The 27479-nt window shown below is 27.7% G+C and overlaps 6 protein-coding genes across 10 annotated transcripts; 3 read left to right on the top strand and 3 right to left on the bottom strand.

The window, feature by feature from the left end:
- The first annotated feature begins 50 nt into the window (after positions 1 to 50).
- On the top strand, positions 51 to 1126 carry LOC111680667 (probable DNA replication complex GINS protein PSF2). Its single transcript, XM_023442360.2, has 2 exons — positions 51 to 374; positions 428 to 1126. The coding sequence occupies exons 1-2, from the start codon at positions 130 to 132 to the stop codon at positions 783 to 785; spliced, it is 603 nt and encodes a 200-aa protein (XP_023298128.1). The 5' UTR covers positions 51 to 129; the 3' UTR covers positions 786 to 1126.
- Positions 1127 to 4689: 3563 nt separating this feature from the next.
- On the bottom strand, positions 4690 to 5232 carry LOC111680661 (protease inhibitor). Its single transcript, XM_023442346.2, has 2 exons — positions 5072 to 5232; positions 4690 to 4980 (listed from the first exon to the last, which is right to left on the bottom strand). Exons 1-2 carry the CDS (start codon positions 5142 to 5144, stop codon positions 4820 to 4822), a joined length of 234 nt encoding a protein of 77 aa, XP_023298114.1. The 5' UTR covers positions 5145 to 5232; the 3' UTR covers positions 4690 to 4819.
- A 1516-nt stretch (positions 5233 to 6748) lies between these two features.
- Positions 6749 to 9201, bottom strand: LOC111680738 (sorting nexin-21). 5 transcript variants are annotated; one of them, XM_046956312.1, is made up of 4 exons: positions 9087 to 9201; positions 8219 to 8356; positions 7457 to 8153; positions 6749 to 7380 (listed from the first exon to the last, which is right to left on the bottom strand). In XM_046956312.1, coding segments are annotated over exons 1-4 (972 nt in total). In that variant the 5' UTR covers positions 9088 to 9201; the 3' UTR covers positions 6749 to 7244. The 5 variants fall into 5 exon arrangements, with proteins under 5 accessions (XP_046812268.1, XP_046812270.1, XP_046812269.1 ...); XM_046956314.1 differs by lacking the exon at positions 9087 to 9201 and adding an exon at positions 8769 to 8787; XM_046956313.1 differs by lacking the exon at positions 9087 to 9201 and adding an exon at positions 8717 to 8735.
- A 303-nt stretch (positions 9202 to 9504) lies between these two features.
- On the top strand, positions 9505 to 10369 carry LOC111680747 (WASH complex subunit 3). Its single transcript, XM_023442452.2, has 4 exons — positions 9505 to 9560; positions 9617 to 9781; positions 9838 to 10094; positions 10156 to 10369. The coding sequence occupies exons 1-4, from the start codon at positions 9516 to 9518 to the stop codon at positions 10205 to 10207; spliced, it is 519 nt and encodes a 172-aa protein (XP_023298220.2). The 5' UTR covers positions 9505 to 9515; the 3' UTR covers positions 10208 to 10369.
- A 640-nt stretch (positions 10370 to 11009) lies between these two features.
- LOC111680758 (60S ribosomal protein L44) lies at positions 11010 to 12318 on the bottom strand. Its single transcript, XM_023442464.2, has 3 exons — positions 12164 to 12318; positions 11687 to 11860; positions 11010 to 11395 (listed from the first exon to the last, which is right to left on the bottom strand). The coding sequence occupies exons 1-3, from the start codon at positions 12164 to 12166 to the stop codon at positions 11258 to 11260; spliced, it is 315 nt and encodes a 104-aa protein (XP_023298232.1). The 5' UTR covers positions 12167 to 12318; the 3' UTR covers positions 11010 to 11257.
- A 9270-nt stretch (positions 12319 to 21588) lies between these two features.
- LOC111680769 (bacchus) lies at positions 21589 to 26668 on the top strand. The gene is made up of 3 exons (XM_023442475.2): positions 21589 to 22722; positions 25911 to 26076; positions 26164 to 26668. The coding sequence occupies exons 1-3, from the start codon at positions 22507 to 22509 to the stop codon at positions 26211 to 26213; spliced, it is 432 nt and encodes a 143-aa protein (XP_023298243.2). The 5' UTR covers positions 21589 to 22506; the 3' UTR covers positions 26214 to 26668.
- Positions 26669 to 27479: the final 811 nt, after the last annotated feature.

Here is a 27479-nt window from a genome sequence, read left to right as displayed (position 1 = left end):
ATTTCTTGGTATTTTTTAAATTGGAGACTTTACACAACAGCTGTTAAAAAAATTGTTTATTTACATTTTTGGCGGCATTTCGTCGAAAAGAAAAAATTATAGAAGTGTTGTCGATTATAGAAATATAAAATGGAACCTTGTGTTATAGAATTTATAGGTGAAAAATCTACAATCGGTGTCATACCCAATTTTTCATTTGATCCTTTGCATTTGATATCGGGAAGTGTAGGACCATTTCGTGCGGGTATGCCAGTGCATGTACCACTCTGGCTGGGCATCCATTTAAGAAAACAACAAAAATGTCGTATTGTACCACCCGAATGGATGGATATGGATCTATTGGAAGAAATTAAAGAAGAAGAAAAGAGATCCAAGTAAGATGAATAAAATAATTGAACGCCATTTCTCTAATATTCCATTTCTACAGATTCTTTACAAAAATGCCCAGTGAACATTATATGATAGAAGCTCAATTAATTATGAGTACTGCTCCCGATGATGTTCCCAGATGTGAGGAAATACGTACAGTTATCAAAGATATATTCGATATACGCGAATCGAAATTACGAACTTCCATTGATGCCTTTATTAAGGGTGAGGGTACTTATGCAAAATTGGATAATTTAACTCTATTGGAAATGCATAGTGTTCGTCCAATTTTGCCGCACTCCTTAGATCATATTGCGCGTTATCAACGCACTGCAGTGGCCACACAACGTGACACTTCCTCATTGTTGGGCATGAATTCGAGTTCAATGAATTCTAGTTCATTTTATACACAATAAAAAATTAGTATTACATAATTAGTTGTAAAAATAAATAAATTTGAATTATATTTTATTTGAGATCTCCATAAGGCTAAAAAATACCTAAAATTGCTTCGACTTTAAAATATGTGTTTCGTGGTTTGTTCTGGTTAACCGCTTGAAATCAAATATAGCATTAGTTTAATCGAGCTCTTAGGGCAAGTCTAATGTTTATGTACAATATTTTTACAAACATCTCTAAATAACCTTCACACACTTCTATTATAAAAATTTTAAGAAAACAATTGTTTTTAAAGCTTTTCCTAAGAAAATTGATAAAGTATAGAATAAAAACTACACATGTATTTAGCTTATGGAAATATACAAAACATATGTATGATTCGTTTGGGTTTTAGACATTCTGCTAAACGAGATAAGACACAGTTAACCCTCAATATTTTTATTGAATATTCAAGGTATTATATTAAATAATTAGATGTCATTAAAATAAAGACATCTTTGTTTCGATAAGGCTGATTTATAATCCGTAGTTATTATTCAAATGAAATCTGTTTTAGATACTTTAAATTCTAAATTATTTCATCATACAAAATTTATATAAAATTTTTGGAAAACAAATTTAGAAAATGCAATTGATGTTTTATCCTATTCTTAATTGATAACGAGTGATATCAAAAAAGAATATTAAGTTATTTATACATCATTAATATTGCGATATAATTTTGGCCTGAATTTGATTTTGATTTATATATTTTAAAAAGCTAAATATGGAATTAATTCTACTTTAGTCTTCATTCGAATTACATATATATTCCCAGCAAAAACTTACATTGAAATGTTAGGGATTTGAATGCTAAAATTCAGTTACACAATAGAATTTTTAGTCATTGTTTTAACACGGAAATTATATCGGAGGCAAGCACTCGCTTACAATAGAAAACAAGTTTGAATGTATAGCCGACCATATGATTTCCTACACCAGTCAGTATGTATGTTAAAAATAGGGATTATTTAAAAGAATAAAGCATTTAGTTTGTTTTTTTAACTTTATTACGGAATATTTTGACTTTTTTTGGCAAAAAAAAAGAGATTTTTTTAAGAGGGCTCAAATGGGAGTAGGGCAAAATATGGTCCTATCCTTAAAAATGTTGGTAGGTGGAGTTAAGTCTTCTTCAATATTATTTATGTAGAATTTAAAAGTGTTATTAGTGTTTGTAAGTGAACTTTGACCTTTAAGTCATTTTCTGAAGGGGAGTTTGTATGGGGGATAGGGTCAAATGAAGACCGATCATTACATCATTACATAATAGATCATTTAAATTAATTATAATCTAAAAGGCTCTATTTGGGGGGTATGGTTGTATGGGGACTAGTCGAAATAATGAACCGATTTTAACCATTTTCAATAGGCTTTGTCCTTGGGCCAAAAGGAGCGTGTGTGCCAAATTTCATCCAATTATCTTGAAAATTGCGCACCTTGCGCACAAGGTTTACATGGACAGCCAGCCAACCAGACGGACAGACATAGCTTAATCGACTCAGAAAATGATTCTAAGCCGATATTTTTGTATGTTACAAACATCAGCACAAACCCAATATACCCTCCCCAGTAAAGTGGTGTAGGGTATAAAAATAAAAAAATGTATATGACAGAAAAATATTTTTTTCGTTTGTGTTAAAAATAAAGTTCGAAAATAATATGTCTGGGCTGAAATAAAAGTACATTTTTTTATAATATTTTATTTTTTAGCTATTACTAGACTAATTCTGAGTAATGCAAACACTATATAGTAGTCTTTGGAAAGTAAGTTGTTGAGTAAGTACAAAACATTAACATATTTTTGCTGGGTATTAATCGTTAGTTATAAAATAAAATGCAAAAAGTATTGTTTACTTTAAGGCAAAATTTAAAATTGTTATTTCGGAAAAACGCAGCCATTTCTAATTGATTGTTAATTCATTTTAAATAAATAGTAATTAATTTTAAATAAATAAATAAATATACGGAACTGAATCACCGGGTATACAGAGACGTCACGAGCAAAAAGCTATTTCCCTCTCTTTCGCACAAAACGAATTCAATGATTTTTTTAGCTGTATTTTATATACCTCTTCTCACCAAACAATTTCAAAATCAAACAAAAAAGCTGATTTTAGACTTTTTCAAATGTCAAAAGTGATATCTCTGTATACTTTGTGACTGAATTGAATTTTTGAGAACATGTTTGGAAATATATTATTAAAACTATTTAACAGATTTATTCCAAACAAACACGTGCCTAAACATAAATATATTATTAATTAAATTTATTACTAATAATTTATTTGCTTTTTTAGTAAACAATTTGTTAGACAACAACAAACGTATAGTACCTAGACTAAATATAGCAAATTGTGTCTACTGTGTTGTATATTATATAGACAAATATATATTGTTGATTTTATCAATTATAATAATAGTATAATTTACTGGGAAAAAATACTAATAAAAAAAAATAATCATATTTTTATTATTTATTTTTTATTACGTTGGTATTGAGTAAAAACCCCCAAATGTCTGATATTTTTGCATTAGCTTTCAATACAAAGTTTATACAATTAATTACAAACTGTTAATAGTTCAATGTAATATTTAGATGTAAATTACTTATAATAAGTTTATATTTTTATTAGGATTTGACTAGTTTATGGTAAATATTGCTTTCATAATATTCGTACTTGTTTATTTCTAAAATAACGAGACGTTATTAGTAACTTTAAAAAAAATGGAAGTCAAACAGACATCAATCATAAATTTACAACAAAATTTTAAAATACAAATTGTTTTACAAAATTTAAATTTATTACAGCAAATAAAAGTTTTCGTTAAAAAAAAATTAGAAAAAATAAGTAAAAATGTATAGTCGTGCAAAGCCGATCATATGTTACCCTAAACCTGTAAATATTATGTAAAAATGTTGACGTAATACGAGGTCTGGGGCTAATCCTTAAAAAACGGAACGGTTTTGGATCGATTTCAATGGTTGTGTAGGCTTTCAAGGTTTATATTGACACATAAAATGTTTGCAATTTTAATTTTAAGAAACATATAGTTAAAAATATTTTGAAAATAAACAACATCCCAGCAAAAAATAATTGCTGTCATACTTTCCAAACAACATCTTAATCACATCTTAATGTTATTCACTTTTATAATTCAAATATTCTTTACAAATGAAAACCCAGTTAAAAGTGAGGTTTGGTGAAAAACCAGTTAAAGTTAATGTGCATTAAGAGAATGTGTTTTATTTCTCTCCATTCCTCCCACGTTAATGTAAAATTCATAGGTTTTTCACCCGAATTTGAAGCACTTCTGTTTACTAGTTGTGATGAAAATATTACATGCTTTCGATCTTCTCGAAAGCATGTCTAACTGAATTATTGAAGATTCGGATCTCGCCGATATCTGGGGACCTCTAAAAACTGATTTCAACAGACAGACGGACAGACAGACAGACAGACAGAAAATTATATTATAGAAATTACAAACGGAATGACAAACTTATATATACCCTTCTCACGAAGGTGAAGGGTATAAAAATTTTATAGGTGACTTATTGCCCTGTATCTTAAGTTTAAATGGTGTTAAGTAAAGAATCGAAGTCCTTATAAAAAATAAAATATTCATTCACCCACATTAAATTTACAAAATGTACTTTTACTTTTTTATTTTTTGCATTAAACCCCAAGTTTAATTTCAATTTTTTCACTTCATAATTAATATTCTAAAAACTGGTTTAAAAACGGTTGTTTTCTTTAATATTATTTTTTTGTTTTTGGTAAAACCTCTACATCTGCTGGTGTAGACAGAGTATAATAAAATCAAAATTTTGTTTTTTTTTTTAATTTTTTAAAACAAAGAAATAAAAACACAATTTATCAGTTACGTAATAATACAAATATATATATTTAAAAAATGATAATTAAAATAAAAAAAAACTAAATGTATGTATTTATAACAACAAAAAACTTAAAAAATAAACTCAGTTTAAATCACAACATAAAGATTATGTTTAAAGGCACAATTGCTCGCACTCTTCTTGGGTGTTGAAACGGTTGTCATTGCCGCGGCAACCACCATAGAAGAATTGTTCACAGGCCTTAGTCTCGGCATTGTAGAAGAACTGCAAATCAGATTTGCGGCAGGGACCAATTTCTTTGGGTTGAGAGCAAGCTTTAAATAATAAAAAAACATTATAAACACAACATATTTACATAAACTCTTATGTATGTCAACATTAATAAAAAAAATATATAAAACTTACCTGATTTGTCAACAGCTTGTACTGAAGCAAAAATCAAAGCAAAGATGCTGAACAAAACCAAAATGAATTTCATGTTTATTTAATTTAGAATTCAAACTTGACTGTCTTCAATGAAGTAACAATTAAAAATGATGTCTCTCTAGAGATGATGATCAGGTTTATATACTCGTTGAAAATTTAACTAAGGGCTAAATTGTGTTTATTTAGTTTTGTTATTTCGCTTGAAATCGTAAACTAAAATAAAAAAACGATGCTCGCTAATTTGTTTTGAATTTTAAATTGATTTTAAAAAATATACCAGAGGTGTCAATTTTGTTTGTTTATTTTTGTGTTTTTTTCTTTTTTTTTGTGACGTTTAAATCTCTCACATTATGATGAGTGAAGCTGATAAGAGGTTATTGTTTTAAGTACTACATTCCAATATAATGTATAATTACTTTCTTATCCTGTTGGTAATGCGTACAATTTAAATAGGTCTATTGTAATTTAGACCAAATTCTGATTTTTTTAACGGGTTTCATAAAATAACTTTGTTGAGTTAATGATTAGCAAATATGTACATACAACAACATACTTTTCAAATACTTATACATAACATATTACTTATAAGGAGTCTAGTAATGACTAATAAATAACTTTATTTGTACTTACACTGAAAAAAAAATCCATGCCTAATATATTCGAAAAATGTCGTACATTGTTAGAATCGTTCGTTGTTTCGCACCACGAAATTCTTTCGTAATATATAAGAAATTGTACGAAATATTTTAATATAATGCAAAATATTCTTGAAAAAATTAATTTACATAAATTGAAAAAAGTGAATTTTGAATAAATGTGGTAAAATTTACGAAATATTAATTTATTCAAACATTTTTGTTCATTTTAAAATAAATTTTCTAATTTTAGTTCAAAATTATTCTCCACACGAATTTTTTAATTTTTTTATGAAAATAATTCGTGAATAATATTATACTTTTTCTAATATTTTATAAAAATGTTGTAGTTTTATTTAATCATAATATAATTAATATCATTATGTTTAATTTCGTTAAAATTTAAGAAAAAATATTACAAAATGTTTTTGTAATATTTTTATTCGTAAAAATAGAAAAGGGTTTTATTAAATAATATTTCGTATTATACACGAAATTTTTGTAAATATTACATAAATAGAAGTTACGAAATTTTTTTTCGTAAAGTTGGGCATGGATTATTTTCAGTGTACATTCTTAAACATTGTCATATTGTTTCAAAATTTTATATTTTTTACACAAACGGAAAATAGTAAAAATATTTACTTAACTTCCAATTAACAAGCTATCGTTGTAAACACTTACCTAATTCTCTTTTTGTAAGCGTGAGCGGTAAGAACTTACCTTCTAAGTCATTAGTATGTTAAAATAATGTCTTAAATGTGAAAAGTCCGATATTTAAAGTGGAAGCGAGTAACAGTCCTAAAAACAAGATTTTTATTAATTACTAGTTACATTTCGGTTCATCAAAAAAAAAAAATTTCTTTGCAAAGATAATGCAGATGCTTAACAGTAAAGAAAGCAAGAAAAACTTATTATGTAAACATTCATTTACAAACTGTTTTAAAAACTTTTGCCACTTAATTTTTTGTGGTTTACATAAATGCTTTTGATTTTTTTTTATATTTTAAAGGTCAATTTTATTTTATTTTCTGCCAGGATGAAGAGTCATTATGAGTAAACTTAAATAATGTGATGATGCCATCCATCGTTTACATTCATATGATGAGTATGATTTTAATTAATGGTTTAGTAATAAAGTTTACATAATGCACATTACGACATGACAATTCTTTAACTTAAAAAAACATCCATATAGTATATGTATGTATAGTACATAATTTTATTTATATATTCATACATTTCGCATATATGCGAAAATCATCTACAAAAAAAATATTAAAAAAAAATTAAAATTGCACAATATAAAATCGTTTTGAAAACTTAAATAAACTATAAAATATATATAATTGAAATACTCGAGTTAGTATAAACATCGCTTTATAAACTTTGCTTTTGTATATTAAAATCTAGTAAAATTCTAAATGAAAAAAATGCACATTGTTTAGTAGCTGGTTAGGAAAAGCATTGTAGCAGTTTCCTTCAATGAATGAAATGATTTACTAAATTAATTAATTTCATATAGTTTCCGAACGTGGATCTAATTTATGTATAGCTTGCATTAATGTGGGGGTATTATTTATATTAATACCCTTCTTGGACATGTCGGTAAGACGATCTGTAATAGGCTTTTGGTCACGACCCCTTTGCCACCTAGTATAAAAGAATTGAATATAGGCAATAGTTTAGAATAAACATATAATCAAAATTTATATACAACAAAACTTACCACAAATGGGCACATGTATGTAATAGGGGTATGTATAAAGGCAACAAGTCTATATCACATAAAGTTTCATAACGACTTAATGCCAGTGAAGCCCATTTTTCGGCCGATTGATGGGGTACTGGTGTAATTGTGCAGGCGGCTACTAAACGACAAAGTAGTAAGAGTACTGGCTTTGAACGATCCATAAATACTTTGTTCAACAAAATAAAAGTATTTTCCAATATGGGTATGCAAGCATCATTACGTTCGTCTAATAATTGACAAGCTTTGGTTAATTCTTCGTTTTGTAAAAAATCCAAAAATGTTGAGGTATTTCTTAAAACTGAATTTCTCGATATATGTGTTAGTAGTTTTTCAAAGGCAGCACCTCTTTCGGCTATTAGGTTGGAAGAGAAATTTCCCACTAACACTTTGTTGGGAAATTCAATGTTCAGCATTTCTTTGGGATAAAGTTGTTTCAACGAATTGTACAATTCGCGAAAATCTGTATAGCGCCTCTGTATACGAGCTGGCACTGGATCAATTGAGGCTATCGTATCTAAACGCAATGTAAGACCATAGACTACATAACGTTTTACTTTGGGATCTTCTCCTTCGGGTGGCATAATACAAGCCGATAAAATTTCAAAGCGTAAAAGCGGTGAACCATCTGATGGCATTTCGATTTTTTTATAATTGACTGGACGTTCCCAAAGTTCTATAAACCAAAAGAGAATCTTTAGCAAATGACTAATTTTATGTATAATTGTTTTCAGTTATTACCTTTTGGAGTTGACTCCGATTCGGAAGTTTTAATTGTTAGAGAACCAGCTTCTATTTCTTCCGGACTATCTAAATCTTCGGGATTATCAGGTACATCTAGGGAAGATACTTGTGTTCTTCGAGTCATTGCAGCACGCACTAAAAAGAAGAATTTTACGAGATTTTAATCACATTCTCAACATCAAACTTTTTTAACGTTTGGCTAAATGTTTATTAAAACTTTGAATCAATAATTTATTAGAGATAGAGATTGGCACTTTCGATGAGCTCTACTTTTTAATATTATAATATAATGTAAGCTACGTAATAAAGTAAATTTTGTTTATTTACAATTCAATAATTTTATAGAAAATCCCCCAGAACAAAGAAATTATAACCACTACATATTCTTATTTCCCTTTATAGGTAATATACTAGGTACCAACATAATTTTTAATATTATTTCCATAAATGGTTAAACGGAAATACAAAAAACATATAAATGATTAATTTATGTACTTATTTACAGCCACAATTCTTTAAATAAGAATCAATAATAAATTTCACTGACTACTAGGCACTCCTTGTTCTTTTCAAAACAATTTACATATACATATGTATATAAATACATAATTTTTGTTTAACAATTTTGAGTCACAAAATAAATCACCGAAATTCTGTTTTCACTCATTAATTAATTAAACTAATTAATAGTGACTAATCCATGTAAAGTAATGTAAAGAAAATAAAAAATTCTTTGTTTACATTTTGTAGGTCACCTTATTGGAGGAATTAAACTTACTGGTTTTTTTGTATATTTGGCTTTGTTAGCAAGAAACCTTAGTAAACAAAAGATTTCTAAATTATTTTTTATAATAATTATGATTACTTGCACTCAATTTATTTAGTAACTGCACAATAATGCTACAGCTGTTATAAAATATACAAAGTGAAAACACAGAAAAAAATAAAAAAAAAAACAAAAACAAAACAACAAAAAGAAATGTTTGGGATGAAACAAAGTTGTGTATACTTCAAAATATTTGAATAGGGAAGGCATTAGTGTACTAAGTTTAATAAAAGAAACGCTTTTCCAAGCTTTCAAAATCTGTATGAATGGTTTGTATATATTTCTATATCGTATTCATATTTATATCTTATTTATTTATTTATTTTTTTTATTTTTTTAATGTCCCAAATTTTATTTGTACTTAATTTTACTACTTTAAATTACAACACTGTCTATTACAGACAGCTGATTGTTATTTTTTGTTTTGATTGTGAACAAAAACAAAAAATTAAATTAAAACAATTGAAAATGGATGCTACAGGAATTTTAACACAAAATGTGGATAAAACACAGGTATTTACGGAATTGTCATTAGAAAAACTTTCTAAAATCTCAACCTTTCCAATTAGCTACCACCATTGCACCAGAAACGTGTGTTGGCATTTGTAAATCATTTTCTTATAAGCTCTTGCGGTTTCCTAAATGATTTTGCTGTGCAATGTGAAACCAAATTCATCGAATTGGAACGCAAATTACAAAAAGTAGAGGCGGCCTTAACAATTATAGAAGCTAAAGTAAAACCAAAAAAAAAGGATTTTTTAAATAGTATTAAATTTTCTTTTCATTAAAGTTGGCTTCTATACCGGATGTGGAAAAAGATACTACCCCTACAGCATCTGTAAAAGAAAACAACAAAGACACATCTGGTGAAACAACTGTTGAAGCCGAGCCTACTCCAGAACAACAACAAGTTGATAGTATTAAGGGCATTAAGGTCACGGAACATGAATCTTATAAGAAGTTCTTTAAAATGCTGCAAGTTGGTGTGCCGCTACAGGCCATTAAAATAAAAATGCAGGTTGAAGGTTTAGACTGTAATATGCTGGAGTAAGTTAATTTAACTTATCATTCATGATTATTACTTATGTAAAATATTTCCTACTTATAGTAATCCAAATGCCATCATTCCTTTTGAAACTAATCTAAGTGAAGAAAGTTGATATTTAACAATTGACTGCCGTTTAGCTGTGATTATCATAAATCCTTTATTACCACATCCAATAAGTTGTAAAGTATTTAATGCGATAATTTTTGTAAGTAAAAATATAATAAAAATCAAGTAATAATTATGTAAATAAACTAATTTCGTTTTTTGAACTTTTTGTTAAAATGATTTGAACATATGTTAATATGTTAATTCAAATAGAAAATAAATGTAACTCATTTAAAATTTTGTTTGAATTTTAATTTTGTTTAAATAATAGGGGGAAAATACCAAATTATAGGTATTTGTATTTGAAATGTTTGGATCTCCTAACTTTATTATACTTTAAAAATATGTATGTCGGGCATAGCGAGAGTTAAAAAAATAAAGACATTAACAAAATCTGCGATTTTTTTTCAAACGACTAATTCTAAGAATTCTTTCGGAATGTAGCCACATTCAGTTTTTAAAGTGGAAATTAAATTTGTTTGTACATTTTCAGCAATAAAAACCTTTACAAAATAAGAAATTTTGATAAGAATCAATTTAAAATAAAATCAATATAATTTTCCTCAAACTACAAAATTCGGAAAAGCCAGCTTTTCCTAATTTTGATCGAAATGAAACAGACCTGTAAATATATTTGATATATGTATGCTTTCCTGAAGATGCATCATATACGCCGGTAACTACATACTACATAACATTCCCCTAAATTCACCATAAACATTAGATTATAATTCGGAGTGGTGATATTTTAATTACCTCGATTCGCAATTTCAAAAACCAATTTATCTTTACGCAAAACAAAATTTATCTAAATTTTTGTTAAAAATAAAATAATAAAGTATTTTTTTCTTAACTTGAAAACACTTTCAAAGTGTTCTCAATATATATTTTTTATCCAAAACTGTTTTTTAGTTTGTAAAAATTACAAAAATGTAATTTTCATACAACTTATATAAATGTACACACTTAGTAAAGAAACAACGTCGTGGGCAACTAAAAATGTTGATACAATTAGATGGTACTGCGTTGAGGATGAAATGGAAACGAGTCCATTCATTTAGAACTGGATCATTTGACCCTTGCGTTTCTTGTCACCACCCAATTCGAAATGTTTGCAACGCTTCAAGGGAGATTGTTTACGGTATTTGCATTCAGTGCATTCCATACGCAAGACAATCTTTTTGGTAGTTTTAGCCTAAAAAGTAAAGAAAAAATAAAGTCGTTAATACACAAATCAAACAAAAATTAAAGAAAATTTATTTAAAAAAATGTTCAAATCTTCCGGCTTTAGCGGCAGAGCTTTAGAGGAAAAATCCAAAACTTGTCTTTTAGGAACCATAAAAATTTGAAAAACTAATTGTTTATTACTCTAGCATATATTGATCCCACCAGAGAGCTTAGTTTTCATTGAAAACAGCAGCAACCCGGTTCTACGAATATGCCTTCAATTTCAAAATATTTGTTTTAAAAACTTTTCTTTTCTTACCTTCTTTCTGAAGATGGGCTTAGTTTGACCACCAAAACCTTGTTGTTTTCTGTCGTAACGACGTCTACCTTGGGCACCTTTGCGCTCCTTGGATTTCTTGTATTGGGTGACTTTGTGCAATTTGTGGCACTTGCACTTCTTACAGAATGTGCGACGTTGTTTTGGTACGTTTACCTTTAAATAATTAAAACGAAAAAGCAATTAATAATTCTGTTCATCTTTAAAATGAATAAAATCTTATTGAAATATTATCACAGAACACTGAGTTTTGAGAGAATTGAATCTTTTCATTTCACAAAAGATTTGCTGCAATTTTTTTTATTTACATTTTAATTAATTTTGAAAATAATTTTTTCAATTTGTTAAATTTCACTTCTTTTACACTTCAATTAAACATTTAATGGTTTTTTTATTAAATTTTAAACGATGTTTTGTGATTTTTTTCATAAATTTCATAAAAATTCTTTAAACACATACCATCTTGACGAATTTCAGTTGTCAAAGAAAGAAACGAAAAGAAAGAGAGGGCCAATAACGGATGCGGCTCAGCTGTCAACAAACGTCAAATTCGACATAACTTCGAAAATAATGCTCACTAAACACACTTTTCATTTTAAAATGACACTAAGTAAAACAGGGATGATATTTGTACGGTGGGCTAAATAACTAACGATTTTTTTCTTATTTTCTTTTTAAAAGTTGTTTTTTTAGTTAGGATACATATTGTTTTCAACAAAATCAACTATTTTAAAATATTCATACAATATTGTCGTTTTTTTCTTGGAGATAAAATAGTCGTACTTAAATTTTTTTAGAATTTAGTGATTTATGGACATTGTTTAAGTGTTTTAATTTTGTTCTTTTTCTCAGAACTTTTACTTATTTTACAAACTGATGTTAATATAAAATGCTTCCAGGTTTACAAATAAAAACAACACAACAATAAAAACTTTTTTTAATAGGAAATCATTTAAATTTTATTAAAAAGTTTTTGCAATTTTGAACACAAAACCTGCATAGCTATTGCCGACCGCATTAACTAATTAAGTTTTATCCATTTTTATGTTATCTAAAATTTTCATAACATTTTTGGTTTTTTATTTTCTAAAAGGTTAAATCATTGCAAACTTGAGGCTAGAAGTTATACACAATATAAGCAAAATTTGAACCTCCTTTCAAAAATAGCGGCAAATACTCCCAAAACTATCAATATACATTTTACAAATGTACATTAACATGTATATACTAGTTTCTCACCCGCAACTGTACAATATACATAGTCATCGAAATGCATATTATTGTAATTATTCAGGGATGGAAAATTAAATTTTTTTATTCGTACCTACAACAATTTTATGGTTTTTCACCCTCAAAAGACTGAATTTCTTTTAAACTATGTATTTCCTGGTAAGCAAAAAACTCTTACAAAGATTAATTTAAACAACAACAATTTGTATAAATAAAATTTGGCGCGTAAAATACATTGTTGCCTTTACCTTTTCCTTTGTGTATACATGTAAAGTGTAAGCTGTTTAGGTACATACATACATATGTATGTGTTATGTAAAATTTAGTACTATGTATATAGTATAGAATTTAGTACTCGTGTATTTCATTGTATTTACTACATGTTAAATTAAACAAACAATAAATGGAGGGAATTATAAATACACAAAACACTCATGACATTTTAGGCATCATTTTATATGTAACGGCTGGATACACACACAAACGTTATTAGTTTTCAAATACACATACATAAGTATATACATTGGAAAGTTACAAAAAGAAAATTATACATTTAAAAAAATATATCTAGGTACATAATTAAGAAAAATTTAGGAAATGAAAGGACTTATTCAAAACACACATAAGTATTAAATAAAATATATGAATCAATATCTAAAACCCACTCACGCTATAATGTAACGATTGTTTATGTACATGGATGGTCCAAATCATTCTTCAGGCCACCTAAATATTGCCTACAGACAGAGATATCTGCTGTAAATCGAACTGAGGTATTGTCGAATAACTGGAGATATACATATATGAGGGGGGTCTTTACGACATCTAGGTTTACAGAATAATGTGGGGTATATCTTATTTATATAGCGAGACAGTCTAGATTATAGACTCTGTTCTAACCTGTCTAATTTCGAGGTCATCCTGGCCTCTAAGCTTATTGTTAAGATTTCAAAGGAATACTGTGCTATTGCCAATCATTCCAAAAGAATGGGTCTTCAGTAAAACGATTACTGTAGGAGTTGTCACAATGAAGAGGAGGAAATTATATCTCATCTCCTCTGCTGTTCTCTCTTATATCTATAATATATCTGAGATAAATCTTAAGCATATCCTAAATTTCGTTGGTTTAACTATGTAGTAAGTAGTTTTTTAAGAAACGAGATCGAAATCAGACAGACCCACGTGACCCATTTAAATTTGTTTGAATGGTAACCCTTTTTACCTATGCCTAAACCTATGTTTCTATCTACATATGTATGTGTCTAGTATTTATGTACCTATCCATTTAACTAATAATTAACAACAACCAAAACTGCGCACACATACATACATAATATGATATTTGTATGGATCGATCTTACATTGCCGACACTCTTAATAATGATCAAAATGCTGGCAACAAAAGTATAAATACAATTACAACTATCATTGTGGCTTTTGTAAAGCTTTTCTGAAATAATCACTTATTTATTTGCATTTTATTGTTTGGCGCTTTAGTAGCTTTTTGCTTGTAGCTAAATTGTGTTGCAGAGATGAAAGAAATTTACAAAATACCACAAACAGCGTAGGAGTATGTATAGAGCAGTTGCCGAGGAAAATGTTCATATTCAGACATACATATATAAACATTTATGCAGAAATATAAGAAAATATGTACATATGTATGTAGCTATATATATATGAACATATCGTTAAACAAAATGCAATAATTTTGAAGTAAATAATCAAAAATTTAACAAATTAAACAATAATCAAGGTGATAAAAGCTAATGTGTATTCTGGCGGCGATATTTAGTAATTCTATATTTCCAGACAGTGAAAATATTCCATATTTGAATCCTTCCGCTTTATGGCAAGTAACTTTTAGCGCCAAGGCTGTCAAAATAAACATGATTGTCCAATCTTAAGAATTTTAAACTTTTTAAAACTCTTCAAAGTCCGCTATAATACCTAAAAATTAAAGTATATTTTAGAACACCGTCAAATTGGTTTCATATAAAGTAGTTTAAATTTAAGTATTCACAGTACTTAATTTTGAGAACCAGAAGTAATTTCTTATCTAAGATCGTTTAATCAAAAAAACTATCATAATCATTTTTATTTAGATTTAAAGCGGATTATGATGAATCTGATGAAGTGTGACATAAGTATTACCATAGAAGACTTAAACTGCGTCAACATCGTAATTGTTATTCAAAATAAAGAATTTGTTAAGGAAATATCGCATGATAGCACAAACGTGAGCATCAATCCTATATTGTGCCTGATCAAACAGTTGTGATATCTATATTTCTTCTCACCCTATTTAATAGTATATTTAAAGAATATTAACTTGAAACAGCATAATCATTGCATAATATCAACATAAAGCTATAAACAGTAAAATTTTAAGCTTTTTTTCTTAATAATTAGAAAAAAATTCTCTCAATGTGAACCTGTCGAATGAAGCAATAAAATTTAAACCAAAATTATTATATTTTTCTCTGACTCTTTTTAAGTTCTGCTTTTAAAGAGAAAACAGCTACTCACAATCATTCCTAGAGGTTTTCTTGCAATTTTCACTAAAAAAAAGACAGATATCACAATTGATATATGTAGCTGGGTCTAAAAGGGATACAAATTTAAATCAAAATTATTATATTTTTCTCTGACTCTTTTTAAGTTCTGCTTTTAGAGAGAAAACAGCTACTCACAATCATTCCTAGAGGTTTTCTTGCAATTTTCACTAAAAAAAGACAAATATCACAATTGATATATGTATCTGGGTCTAAAAGGGATACAAATACATAGTTGAGCATACAAAAATTTTGTTTCAAAATCTGAAAAAGCTGTGTGATCTCGAGCTCCGGTTTCCTTCATATATATTAATACATCCGGTTAAAATATGTTTGTAAGAAAACTTTCAACCCTTACTAAAATAATATCAAAACTTTGAGGACAAAATTTGTTTGAGTATTTTCTAATTTGTGTTTCTAAATTAGATAATTATTCAATTAATATCTATATATTTATTTTATTTTATGAAAATATAAGTAAAAGCTTTTTTGAGTTTTTAGTAACGATATATTTAAATCAGTATGACTAACAAGTGGAATACCCCAAAAATTTTTAAATGTTTGTTTCTAAAAACATGTGAGGGTTTACACACAAGTAATTTGTATATAAACAACAAAATTTAGTTACAATCAGAGTTGCCATAAATGTGTTAAAATCACAACATATGTTATTATCACAACAATCTTTGAATATAATAATATTAATTGTATGTATTATTTTAAATTTAATATTATTTCCACATTTAAATGTATTTTGTTAAATTGATTGTTTAAAGTTTTTTATATTGCAACACTGGTAGCAATCCTTTTAGGCGGTTATTTATCACTAAATTAGACCAGTTGCGTATCCAGCTCAAGTGCTTTGGGGTGTTTTAAAATGTTTTTTTTTCTTTTTTACTTATTTTCATTTTTCCTCATGTTTATATTTTGTATCAAAAAATTTTCGGTTTGTGGGAGGATAAACCCCCCCCCCCCCCCTGTGGATCTGCGCCTGGTTTAGCTATAAATGACATTTATAAAAACTAATACTTTACATAGAAATACACATATGTTTATATGTACAGTGTCTCTCATAAGTATTCGAATTTGGGTATAATATGAAAAGAAACTAAATTTAATAACATATTTTGTATGCAAAATTAATAAATTAATTTTTAAATTGTCTAGACAGTCCTTAGCTTTATATATACAAATGTATTTTAAGGTACGTTCACACCTTTCAAATATTTGATAAAAAAGACTTGAGCACTATTTATATAAAAGTTTTTTAATCTTACATGATTCAAATAATGTCGAATTTAATAATAATAACATTCTTAAGCGATATCTTCAAGGTATAATTAATATACCTTTTGTCGATTTCTTTAGGGGCCACATCATTTTCGTCAACAATTAGTAGGTATAAACCTACATAAAGTGCGCTATTTTTTAACTGTAATCGTAAAAAGATACAGAGGTCACATACTACATACATATGTACAAAAGTATGAGAGTTCAATATGTTTTAAATATAAGAAATAATTTTACATGTTTAAAATAATCCAAGGAAAGAAGTATCCCAAGTTCTAAAGATAAAATATATGAAAGTCTTTCAAATGGCTCATATTTTTGGATTATTTAAGTCTTATAGTAAATTAGCGATATGTAAATGAATATTCGCGATCTAATAATAAAATAAAAAATCTCGTTCATTCAGAATATATGACTAGCAAATATTAAATATATATGAATGTATATAATTAAAAATATACACATAGGTATATTCATATATCTACATATATACATATCCCAATTATTATTATTTTTTGATCTATTAAGAGAGGAAATTCTAACTATAACTATTTTTCTTTAAAGATTAAACTATTAAAATACATGTACAAATATGAATATATGTATTTACTAATCTGTTCACTATTTAATACAATACATGCGAACAAATATTGTTGTGAAGTGAAACTGATAAAAACATGTCTAACATGAAGATTATTTACTCACAACTAAACGTGTATTTTACAGGTGTAACGTAGACTGACATTCAGTGTTGCCAACATTGGTCAAGCAAAACGCGCGCAAAAAAATTAAAAAGGGGTAAAAAAGCGTAATTTTCTAACTGAAAATGGGTAAAAAAGCACTAACGTTTTTTCAGTCAAATATTGTTTATTTTAATAAAAATTGCACATTATTTCGCTCATTTCCTACAAGACTCCAAAATTCGTTTTTTAGAACATTGGGCTGCAAAACAAAACATGCGTCATACTAAAGTCTTTCACCGGTGTGAGTTAGATTTTTAGTAACGTAAGAACTAAAACTAATGTTTGACGAATATTAGATAAATAAGATGAGAATTTTAAAAATAGTAAAATTTCATTAAACATTCAAACTGACAGGCACACTACCAACTGGCCAACCGATGTACCCACACCCAAATTGTAAAATTTTACAAAACTTATGAAATATATTTTTTTTTGCAAAATCTATATATATTATTTTTAAGGTTTTTGAGTTCTGGAAAAATTGTTAATTTCACTGGTAGTGAATAACATAACTTATTTTAAAGTATTTTGAATATTTTTTTTTGTTTTTGAAGAATATTTGCTTTTGTACATTTTGTACATAGATTTTGTTTTGTTGGTCAGTTATAGAACAATCGTCATAAAATTCGGCATAAAGAATTATAATAAAAATCTTTTTATTGCGAGTACAACGATGAAGTAATCGTGGAGGCTTTATATATGAGGGATAGATTCAATTGTGTAAAAAAATTATATAAAACTTATTTTTTGTCAATTTTCATCGCTGTACTCATATTTTTAAGGGGACCTTAATAGAGGTTAGGGTAAGTTACCGATAAATCCGAATTAAATTCGGTAGGAAGATTACATTTGTATAAAAGTAGTTTATTTCGATTTTCTCCGCTAAACACGTATTTTTAAGTCAGTAATGAACGTTAAAATCAATTTTTGAAGGTGACCATATGTGCGGGTATGGTCAATTATGGACCGATTGCCGTAAAATTTGCTAGAGAGATTTTGGCTTTATAAAACATATTTATGTCGAATATTTTTAAGTCGGTAATGAGTATTAATGTCATTTGGTAGAGAAATTTTGATGCATATAAAAATTTGTGGAAGAATTTAACTCGGTTGCTCTTTACGTTCTAACCCTATCGTGCTTTCAACAGACAGACGGACGGACAGATGAACAGATGGACATGGTTAGATCGCCTTAGAATTTAATAAGGACCCAAAATATATACGACCAATGTGTTACAAACGGAGTGACAAAGTCAATATACCCTACTCATCTTGGGTATATGTTGGGTATAAAAAGCACTAAATGCACTGTCATAAAATTAGAAAGCAACACTTTAGTGCCTTTTTGAAGAAAGGCACCATGAGCAAAATTTTCCGCGTTTGGCACACCAAAAAGCACCGCAAATAGTGCTAAAAGCACTAAGTTGGCAACACTGCTGACATTACCCACTATAATGGTCACAAACATTTTATGGTTGTCTATCTTCTCGTCGTACCTACCAGATAGGCAGATACCTAGAACGTCTTACACTCATACAAATACGTACTTTACCTCTCAATTTAATTGACGCTCTTCACAAGCTGTACAAAAACAAATGAGAATATTTTTTAACTTCGAAACTGTACTACTATATCACATGTACACTTACTCACTAACTACTCAAATACCATGTAAGAGAAATTTGATTGTTTTGTTTAAAATTCATGAAAATTACACGACATTAGTGGTTGGTTGCACAGTGTCATTCATTGCACAGTATGTACATATATAGAGTGCCCACTATTTTTTATAATCTATCACCATACTGAATCCTTGGTAAAAGTAAAGTACAGACTCAGCCATATATTTTTATAACATTAACCCAGTATACACATAGTAATCGGTTATTTATGGTTTATTAAACATTTTTTTCATACAAAATTCCTACTATAAACTTTCAATAAATTTATTAAGCGCGTATGAATACGTGTTTTAAACTTTAAGAGCTAATCTTCAAGTGAATTCTTGTTATGGTTTTTGAGTACTCAAATAATTTTTGTTGCTAGTTTAAGTGCCCAACCAATACAAAAGTTGGTTTAAACTTGCCCATAAAATCTTTTACATCATTTTGCTCATCATTTACTTTGTATGACCTTTTTTTATTAGATCGTGTTGTGAATGTCTTTGCAAATTTTGAACCGATTCGCCAAAACCCTATTTTTATATGAAAAATAAATAAAAAGAAATAAGTCAAACAAAAGAAATTATTTTAATACTTTTATGTATACAAAAACTCGAATGATCAATATAAACAAATATTAAGAGAATTGGCAAATGATAAATTAATAATCAGAAAGGTTAATCTAAAATATATTAATTATTTAATTTGATGTTTTTCAATACAAAATAAAACTTTGCAGTGTTGCCATACAAAAGAACAGAAAACATCACTTATTGTTATCAGAACAATGCATGTTTTATAAAAAAGAAGAAGACAACTATCAGAGCAATATAAAAATTATCAAAAACTTAAATGAAAAAATAAAATTGTACTAATTAAAACATTTAACTATTTATTTTTATAAAAAAACAATATCAATTTTTTGTATGAACTGTTTACACTTTTGCTTTTTTGCTTAAGTTTAAACCACCTCTATTGTACTCTTAAACTAGTAAACGAAGTTAACTAATTTTAACTAATTACTAATCGTTCACCTAAAAATTGGCCCTTAGAAGCCAACAAAATTTTAAGAAGTCGAAACCCAGAAATCTGAATATATTTTTGTAAAGGCCGGATGAAGGCCTAGATGTATTTCTTTGGATTTGTAGGAACCCAAAATATTTTATCATCTAATATTAAAATCAGTTATTGAAGGCCACAGATATCTTCGGATTCCAAATCTTGAATTATTCTATAATACCTATATGCTTTTTAGAATTTTGATATTTAATAATAAATTTAAAACCGATCTACATTGTATGTATAAGTAACGGAAATCCAAATTTCAAAATAAAACTTTAAAATATCGGAACTTATAAGTTGTGTAATCTTCATATAGGTTTTCTAACTGAAATTTTTGAACTCCAAAAATAAGGACACAATCTCCGAATTGACTCAATTTTCCATTTTTTTAGCAAATTAATTTTTCCCCAACAACTTTCTATATACTGTAATTAACGTACCGTATACATACGCAAATATTAAGCATGTAAATTTAAATTACAATTAAGTGATTTCATATTAATTATATTATGACATAAGAGAAGCAGGACGGGTGGTTGGTTGGGAAAAAGTGTTAAATTTAAACCAAATGCCATTTAGGAACAGATTTAGAATGCTTACATACATAGTACATATTTGTATATTACCTTAGTGGCCAACCTATGGGACAATTAATTTATTTATTTACACACGTATTTGGCGTGCCAGACGTTAAGGTAAACTAACCACAAGACTACAAGCAATCTAAACTGCCTAACAAGCACTCTATCTGTACAAACTAAACCGAGTAGGTATTTCAAACATTTATTTATCAGAATGGACATTGTTATTATTATTAAACACATACGAATTAATGACAAAAACGCAAACGACACAACACATACGAAGCAACGAACGAATGTCATGCAATCAGTCACTAAGTCCGTCCGGCCGTCAGTCGACTCGTCTGACCCACCAACCCACTTAAGAACTTAATGCTAAGCTAACCAACAACCACATATTCTACACATAGTTAATACTAAGTGTTGTTTCACGTCAATATAAAATTTTCAAATTTACCGCCAAACATTAGACAGCAACTCTTTGAGACAACTGTACTCATGAAACCCAAGCATTTTTTGTATGGGATTACTCAAGAAACCCTCTAAATTGGTTAATTTCTCTGCACCAGTTATTCGAACCATATTCAAACCAAATCTACTGGATAGCTGACTTTCTTATCTATCGACTGGGACCCATTTAAGGTCGGTTAGAATAATTTTTGACCCCAAAATGATCGAAAAAGCTCGACAACCTCAAAGACTTTGAACATTTGGAATAAGTTCTATCAACAACATTAAGTTTGCAATGAAAAAGACGCCTTCAGTCGAGTACGGACATCCAACGGGTACACATCTCGGTGGTGGTTGAAAACACACAACTAACTTAATTCTTACTACAACACTGTTTTACTACCTAAAGACAAGCGACAACAACGACGAGCATTCATTCCGTTCGTTTCGTTCATTCATCTAAACAGAAAATTATAGATTGTTGTTGTTTTTACATGAAAATACAATAACAAACGCATTACAAAAAAATAAAAACAAAACGACAAACTAAAAACAAATACTCGTCGTTCGTACATCCGACAGATTGCAAAATATCAAGAGTAGTAGAAAAATAAAATTTTAGTACATTCATCACATCTAGTTACTCATTCAGTACGAGATACAACTGCCTGTGTCTGCTGCTTAGTTCTACTACCTACTGTAGCAGATTATATTGTGTACTGTAATATTTATTATACTTACAACTAACTCACTAACTAACTGATAGATAGATAGACAAGCGCGGCTAACAACGTGTTGTCAGAGGGATAGAGAGAGAGGCAAGAAACTGCTACACAGTTACAGATACTCGTCCTCACAAACATACACACACTCTCACTCAATAATATCACAATAATAAACGAAAAAAAGTATTTTAAAACTTAAATACACACCGCTAACGTAAAAATTAAACAGTGTGTCTGTGTTGCTCGTTGAATACGGTTCTCGTGCGAAAAAATTTGTTATTTTCAAAAAGAAAATTTAAAAATATTTATTTAAAGAAAAATAATTGTAAAATTTTATAAAAAATAAAATTACAATTTATTAAGTGGAATTTAACAAAATAAATACATACACCTCTCTATATAACAGCCAAAGTTATATAATTTAAAACAATAAAAAGAAATTAAATAAAATTTATTTAATTTTTTGTAAATTATAAACCTATATATCTACACACATACAAATATAATGTCTGCCGCCACAGAACAACAAAATAACGGTGATGTCGCTGTTGAGAAAGTTGCCGCCGATGCTGTTAAGGATGATTTAAAATCACAGAAAGCTGCCGTAGAGGATAGCAAACCAGCGGCGGCCGACAATGGAACAGCGTCAAAGGACGAGGTCCATGATGAAGATGCCGCACCCGCTAAAGAACAAGTCAAAGGAACAAAACGGCCGGCTGAAGTAAGTACTCTCACATTTATTAAAAATTTAACTATTCTTTTTTGAAAATTAGAATATTATAGATTAGTAGGTATATACACAAATGTAAAAGCATGGAACAAACAAAAACCAAAATCAATCAATAAACATTTTAATTACTTTTTGTGATAACGTTCTAGAATTTAGGGTGTTGTAGCTATACATAAAGTATAAGTGGGGGAGGAAGAATAGGATGTAGGCTGGCAGGCATTAATATGATTGTCGAAAGTAACATCCGCCTTAAGCGCGCGCATTTTGAAACCAAACATTGTAATACATATTTATATTCTTATGTTATGACTTTTCCTGTATCCAAACAGAACTTTCAACATCATATGAAACAGATTATAGAATAAGAAAAAAATTATATGAATATTTATTTTTATTTTTAGGATAGATAAGAAAATCCAAATCTATCCATTTTAACACATTTTCTTAATCTAAAAAGAAATAAAAGCTCATTTTCATATGGTTTTCAATATTTGTTAGGTTTTCATGGAAATTTTGTGTATGAGCTATAATTATGTATATAATATATATCGATTAACCCACTAAGGTAGGAATAAAATTGGCATTTCCTTTGTAATGTTTAAAAACATTTTACCCATTTTTTGGCGGTCATAAGGACATTACATTTTTGGGAGTAATTTTAAATTTTTATGTCAAAATTTTAGTTTGTTGTAGTCATTTTCTAAAATGTGTCCAATAAATCAAAAATAAACGATTAATATCTTTATTAAATTTATTGAAAATAACAATATGAAATATTTTTCGAAATTGTTATATAGGTACCTAACTACCAATTAGTTAAAATATTTGAAAATAGCAGAATAAATTTCTTGCCAACATTTAAGAGTTAACATGTTAACATGAAATATTCGAAAAATTTGAATGATGCAGCATATTAAGTAGTTGGTTGGCGTGGAAATTCATTCATTCTTAATAAAATACACATATTCACATTAATTATTTAAACGAGACTCTAGTATAAAAAAAGAAACAGAAAAAATGTTACAACCACATTTGTGATTGTACCTATATACAATACAACAAATACATTTTCGTAGCCAGAAATAGTGAAGAAAAATTACAAGTGTAGAACGAGAAATGGCAATGCCGGCCGGTTCTCTGCTAACAAGGAAATTGTTCGAATACTTTTTAGGTTGGTTACGCTATTTAAATTTCGAAAACAATAGCAATTTGAAAAGCAGTTGTAGGTATAAAAATACCAGTTGGCTGCTTATTTCGTATCAAATCTTGTTTTTTTTAATAGGTAGTTATTGTTAATAATAAATCGAATGTATTTTATGACCTGATTAATGACAAAAATAATACATTGATATTTATGTGTATTTGGAATATTAAATCTTTAGAAGTACACATTGTCATTTTGACGTTAATCAAAGTTCTTCCACCGTTAGTTAAAAGTTAGAAAAGAAAAGAACACAAGGAAAAAAACAAGAGCACATGTACAGTCTCAGTTTTGAAGTATTCTTGTTTTTATTAATAAAAATATCTACTACAAAAGCAGCAGATGACGCTCATTTTTTGTTTCGACATTGTTTTATATTTTTTTTGTTTTTTATTATTCACTTGTTTGTTTATTTTCACACACACTGTTGAGGTTCAAAACAAAACACAAGAAAAATGTGAATTTATAATTACACATTCCAATAACAACAAAATGTATACAATCGCGCAAAACACTTGTGCTTGAACGAACCAAAAAAAAAAAAAAAACTAAAAACACGGCAGATGATAAAAAGAATAATAATGAGTACAAAACAAAAACAAACTAGCAAATTTAAATACATTGACCAACAATATATTTTTCTCTTTTTAACACACATGTAAAATATTTCTTTTACATTCTATTTTACTCTCTATATACTCTCACCTTGCTTCATTTAGCGTTCGTTAAACTACTACTAAACAAAAAAAAAAAAAACAATAATAAAAACAAAATGCACACGAATAATGGAGCAAGCATAGAGAGTAAACAAACAACAAATGTAGATTATTTTTTTGTATAAATTGTAGTTGTACTAAAAAAATACTTTTATATATGTATACAAATATGACTACATAAGTGATTAATAAATAAGTCAGCAGCATTGTAGTATGTGCAATAATACACTAAAATTGTATATAACCGGTGTCTGTAGCAACGTCGGCGGCCTATATACTAAAAATATCTACATACATATATACTTTCATTCCCTCTCACAAGTTCTTCAGCATATTTACTCTATTTTTTGTTATTGTTATACATTTCTCTGTTGTTTGTGTTTTGTTATCATGTTTTCTGTTTCTGTTTTTTGCATAATCTTTTTAGTTTACAACTACAATACAAAATAGAAATATAAAAAATAGAAATATAAAAAAATAAATAAAAATTCGATAACACAGTGGCACAGTAGAGTTCAAATCACCCTTAAAAACACATGATGTGTTCTGGAAAAAAGTACAAATATAGAAAGCACTAAATTTAAACGACCAAGTACAGTTTGTTTTTTTAATATGAAAAAATTTGTTAGATTAAGGAAAATTCGAGATTTCTTTTACAATATATTTTGTTTATAATTAGGTACCTACCTATACATTTTAATTTTAACACAATTTGTTTGTTCCCAATAATCTATAATAGGTACTTATAGTGAATCTATTATCCAAACAAATTTAATGGATAAATATTAGAAATTATACATATACTTTGATATTTAGATATCTATATCTTTTAAAAAAGCATTAATTTATGAGATTTTGAATGGATAAACCCACAATAAATAAAATCTGAATTTAGAAAAATTCCTAAAGATCCCCCTTTAGAATCGAAATAAATGATTAGACTGCTTTAGAATATTTATATTAAAAGGAATTATACCATAAATAACGGATAAATCATCAAAATTTCGATAAAACCCATGATTTTTAATATATGTATATGTGTAGGTATGTGTAGGTATATACATATGTACATAATAATTTTTATATATAAAATGTCTAGGATCACATTTATGCTTTAAAGATATAGATCATTATGGTCAAAAATACGGAGTTTTGGAACTTTTTCGTATATATTTATTTTAATGAAAAGCATTGCCGAATTTTGATTTACAATTATCAAAAAAAAACTTTTTACTAATTTCTAACGTTTTCCTTTATTTTAGGCTAAAAATTCAGAATCAAAGAAAGCCAAGAAAGAAAAAGCCCCCGATGCTGAGTCAGACGATGAGGAAGTCATCGATGAGGAAGGCAATGAGGGCGATAGTGATATTGAAAGTGACGAATATGATATTCCCTACGATGGCGAAGAAGATGATATAGAATGTGAAGGTAAATATCGCTCTATAATATGCAAATCACTTTATAAGGAAAAGACAAATATTTATGTTACCAAATTTTATTTTTTATTATTTTTAGATGATGATGATGAAAATGATGATGGTTCGGGTTCCGACGATCAGGCGTAATGATAATATATTAGTCAAAACCTCTTAAATTAATAATTAATTGAAACAAAATAATGCAAAAAAAATTAAAATATACAAAAACTCTAAATTTATACTTATAAATTTTTTATGTTAAGAAATATTTTTTTATTTCTTATTTTAATTTTAATTGTATGAGTGTGTAATTCTATATAATTTTTTTAAGAAAGGAAAGTTTTCATTTGACAAGATAAATTTTCTTTTTTCGCTCTATATCTTTAAGTCGTCTTTTTTATATATGTTATTTAAAAAAGTATATATAATTTAAACACAAACAAAAAATTAAAGAAAAAATACAAAAAGTAAACACAAAACCATTAATTAAGCATTAGACGTTATATATGTAGCTATACAAAAAGAAAAAAACATAAAACAAACAATAATACAAGCAAAAAGTATTTAAATAAAACATTAAAAAAACACATTAATTATTTAAATTCCGTTTCATTATTTTTTCATATAGATTTTATAAAAAGAAAATCGATGTAGAAAAAAGAAAACAAAATAATAAAAGGTGGAAAATTGTTTACAAAAACATCATTAGGGACTTTATGTTATTGCAGAAGCACTGATTATTTTAATACATTCTAGACATTTTAACATTTAATAATATATTATAGAAAACATTTACATTAGAATTGGATTCCAATTTGTATGGAAAATGTTTTTGAAGTATATAAATTAATAATTTCAAATTTTAAACATATTGCTTTGAAAGACTGTAAAAATATCAAAGTTTTATGCAAAATTCTATTTATAAGATTTTATTTTATTCTCCAGCCTTCGTAGTAAGAGAGCAACAGCAAATTCTTCTACTGAAAAAATCTATATTAAATTCATAAAATTTATGCAAATTTTCTTAATATCTGGTTATTTTTAACGTAGCTATATATTGAAAGTTTTCATATGTAATGTTATTTTAACGGCAGGAAATTTGCAATAACTGCCTATGAACTATTTACAAAAATCACCTATCTGAAGTTTAGGGACAATTCTTAATTTAATTCAAAATTTAGTAAAAATTAAAATCTTATGATTCCATTGAAGCATTCATGACATATTAATAATAATAAGCTCTGGAAAAAAGAGGGAATCTTTTCTATGTATATTTGTATATAAATATGGATGACAAACTACTTCATATTTAGCAGAAAAAAAAACTTTGTTCTAAACTTTTAGAAGCTAGATCTACTTAACAATAACAATTTTTTTTATAATTCAAAAATTAACACAAATTGCTTTGGAATG

This window comes from Lucilia cuprina, chromosome 2, assembly GCF_022045245.1.
Source record: "Lucilia cuprina isolate Lc7/37 chromosome 2, ASM2204524v1, whole genome shotgun sequence".
NCBI lineage: Eukaryota > Metazoa > Arthropoda > Insecta > Diptera > Calliphoridae > Lucilia > Lucilia cuprina.
This window is presented reverse-complemented; position numbering and strand designations above follow the sequence as displayed.

Excerpts from the sequence above, each read along its gene's own strand:
- LOC111680667 (XM_023442360.2), top strand. The coding sequence starts at position 130 with ATGGAACCTTGTGTTATAGAATTTATAGGTGAAAAATCTACAATCGGT. Across the intron at positions 375-427 it reads GAAGAAGAAAAGAGATCCAA|ATTCTTTACAAAAATGCCCA; the intron begins GTAAGATGAATA and ends CCATTTCTACAG.
- LOC111680747 (XM_023442452.2), top strand. The coding sequence starts at position 9,516 with ATGGATGCTACAGGAATTTTAACACAAAATGTGGATAAAACACAG. Across the intron at positions 9,782-9,837 it reads TAACAATTATAGAAGCTAAA|TTGGCTTCTATACCGGATGT; the intron begins GTAAAACCAAAA and ends TTTTCATTAAAG. Across the intron at positions 10,095-10,155 it reads TTAGACTGTAATATGCTGGA|TAATCCAAATGCCATCATTC; the intron begins GTAAGTTAATTT and ends TCCTACTTATAG.
- LOC111680769 (XM_023442475.2), top strand. The coding sequence starts at position 22,507 with ATGTCTGCCGCCACAGAACAACAAAATAACGGTGATGTCGCTGTTGAG. Across the intron at positions 22,723-25,910 it reads GAACAAAACGGCCGGCTGAA|GCTAAAAATTCAGAATCAAA; the intron begins GTAAGTACTCTC and ends CCTTTATTTTAG. Across the intron at positions 26,077-26,163 it reads AGATGATATAGAATGTGAAG|ATGATGATGATGAAAATGAT; the intron begins GTAAATATCGCT and ends TATTATTTTTAG.
- LOC111680738 (XM_046956312.1), bottom strand. Across the intron at positions 8,154-8,218 it reads ATCGGAGTCAACTCCAAAAG|AACTTTGGGAACGTCCAGTC; the intron begins GTAATAACTGAA and ends TTTGGTTTATAG. Across the intron at positions 7,381-7,456 it reads CATACATGTGCCCATTTGTG|GTGGCAAAGGGGTCGTGACC; the intron begins GTAAGTTTTGTT and ends CTTTTATACTAG.
- LOC111680661 (XM_023442346.2), bottom strand. The coding sequence starts at position 5,144 with ATGAAATTCATTTTGGTTTTGTTCAGCATCTTTGCTTTGATTTTTGCT. Across the intron at positions 4,981-5,071 it reads ACAAGCTGTTGACAAATCAG|CTTGCTCTCAACCCAAAGAA; the intron begins GTAAGTTTTATA and ends TATTATTTAAAG.
- LOC111680758 (XM_023442464.2), bottom strand. Across the intron at positions 11,396-11,686 it reads AGCCCATCTTCAGAAAGAAG|GCTAAAACTACCAAAAAGAT; the intron begins GTAAGAAAAGAA and ends TTTACTTTTTAG.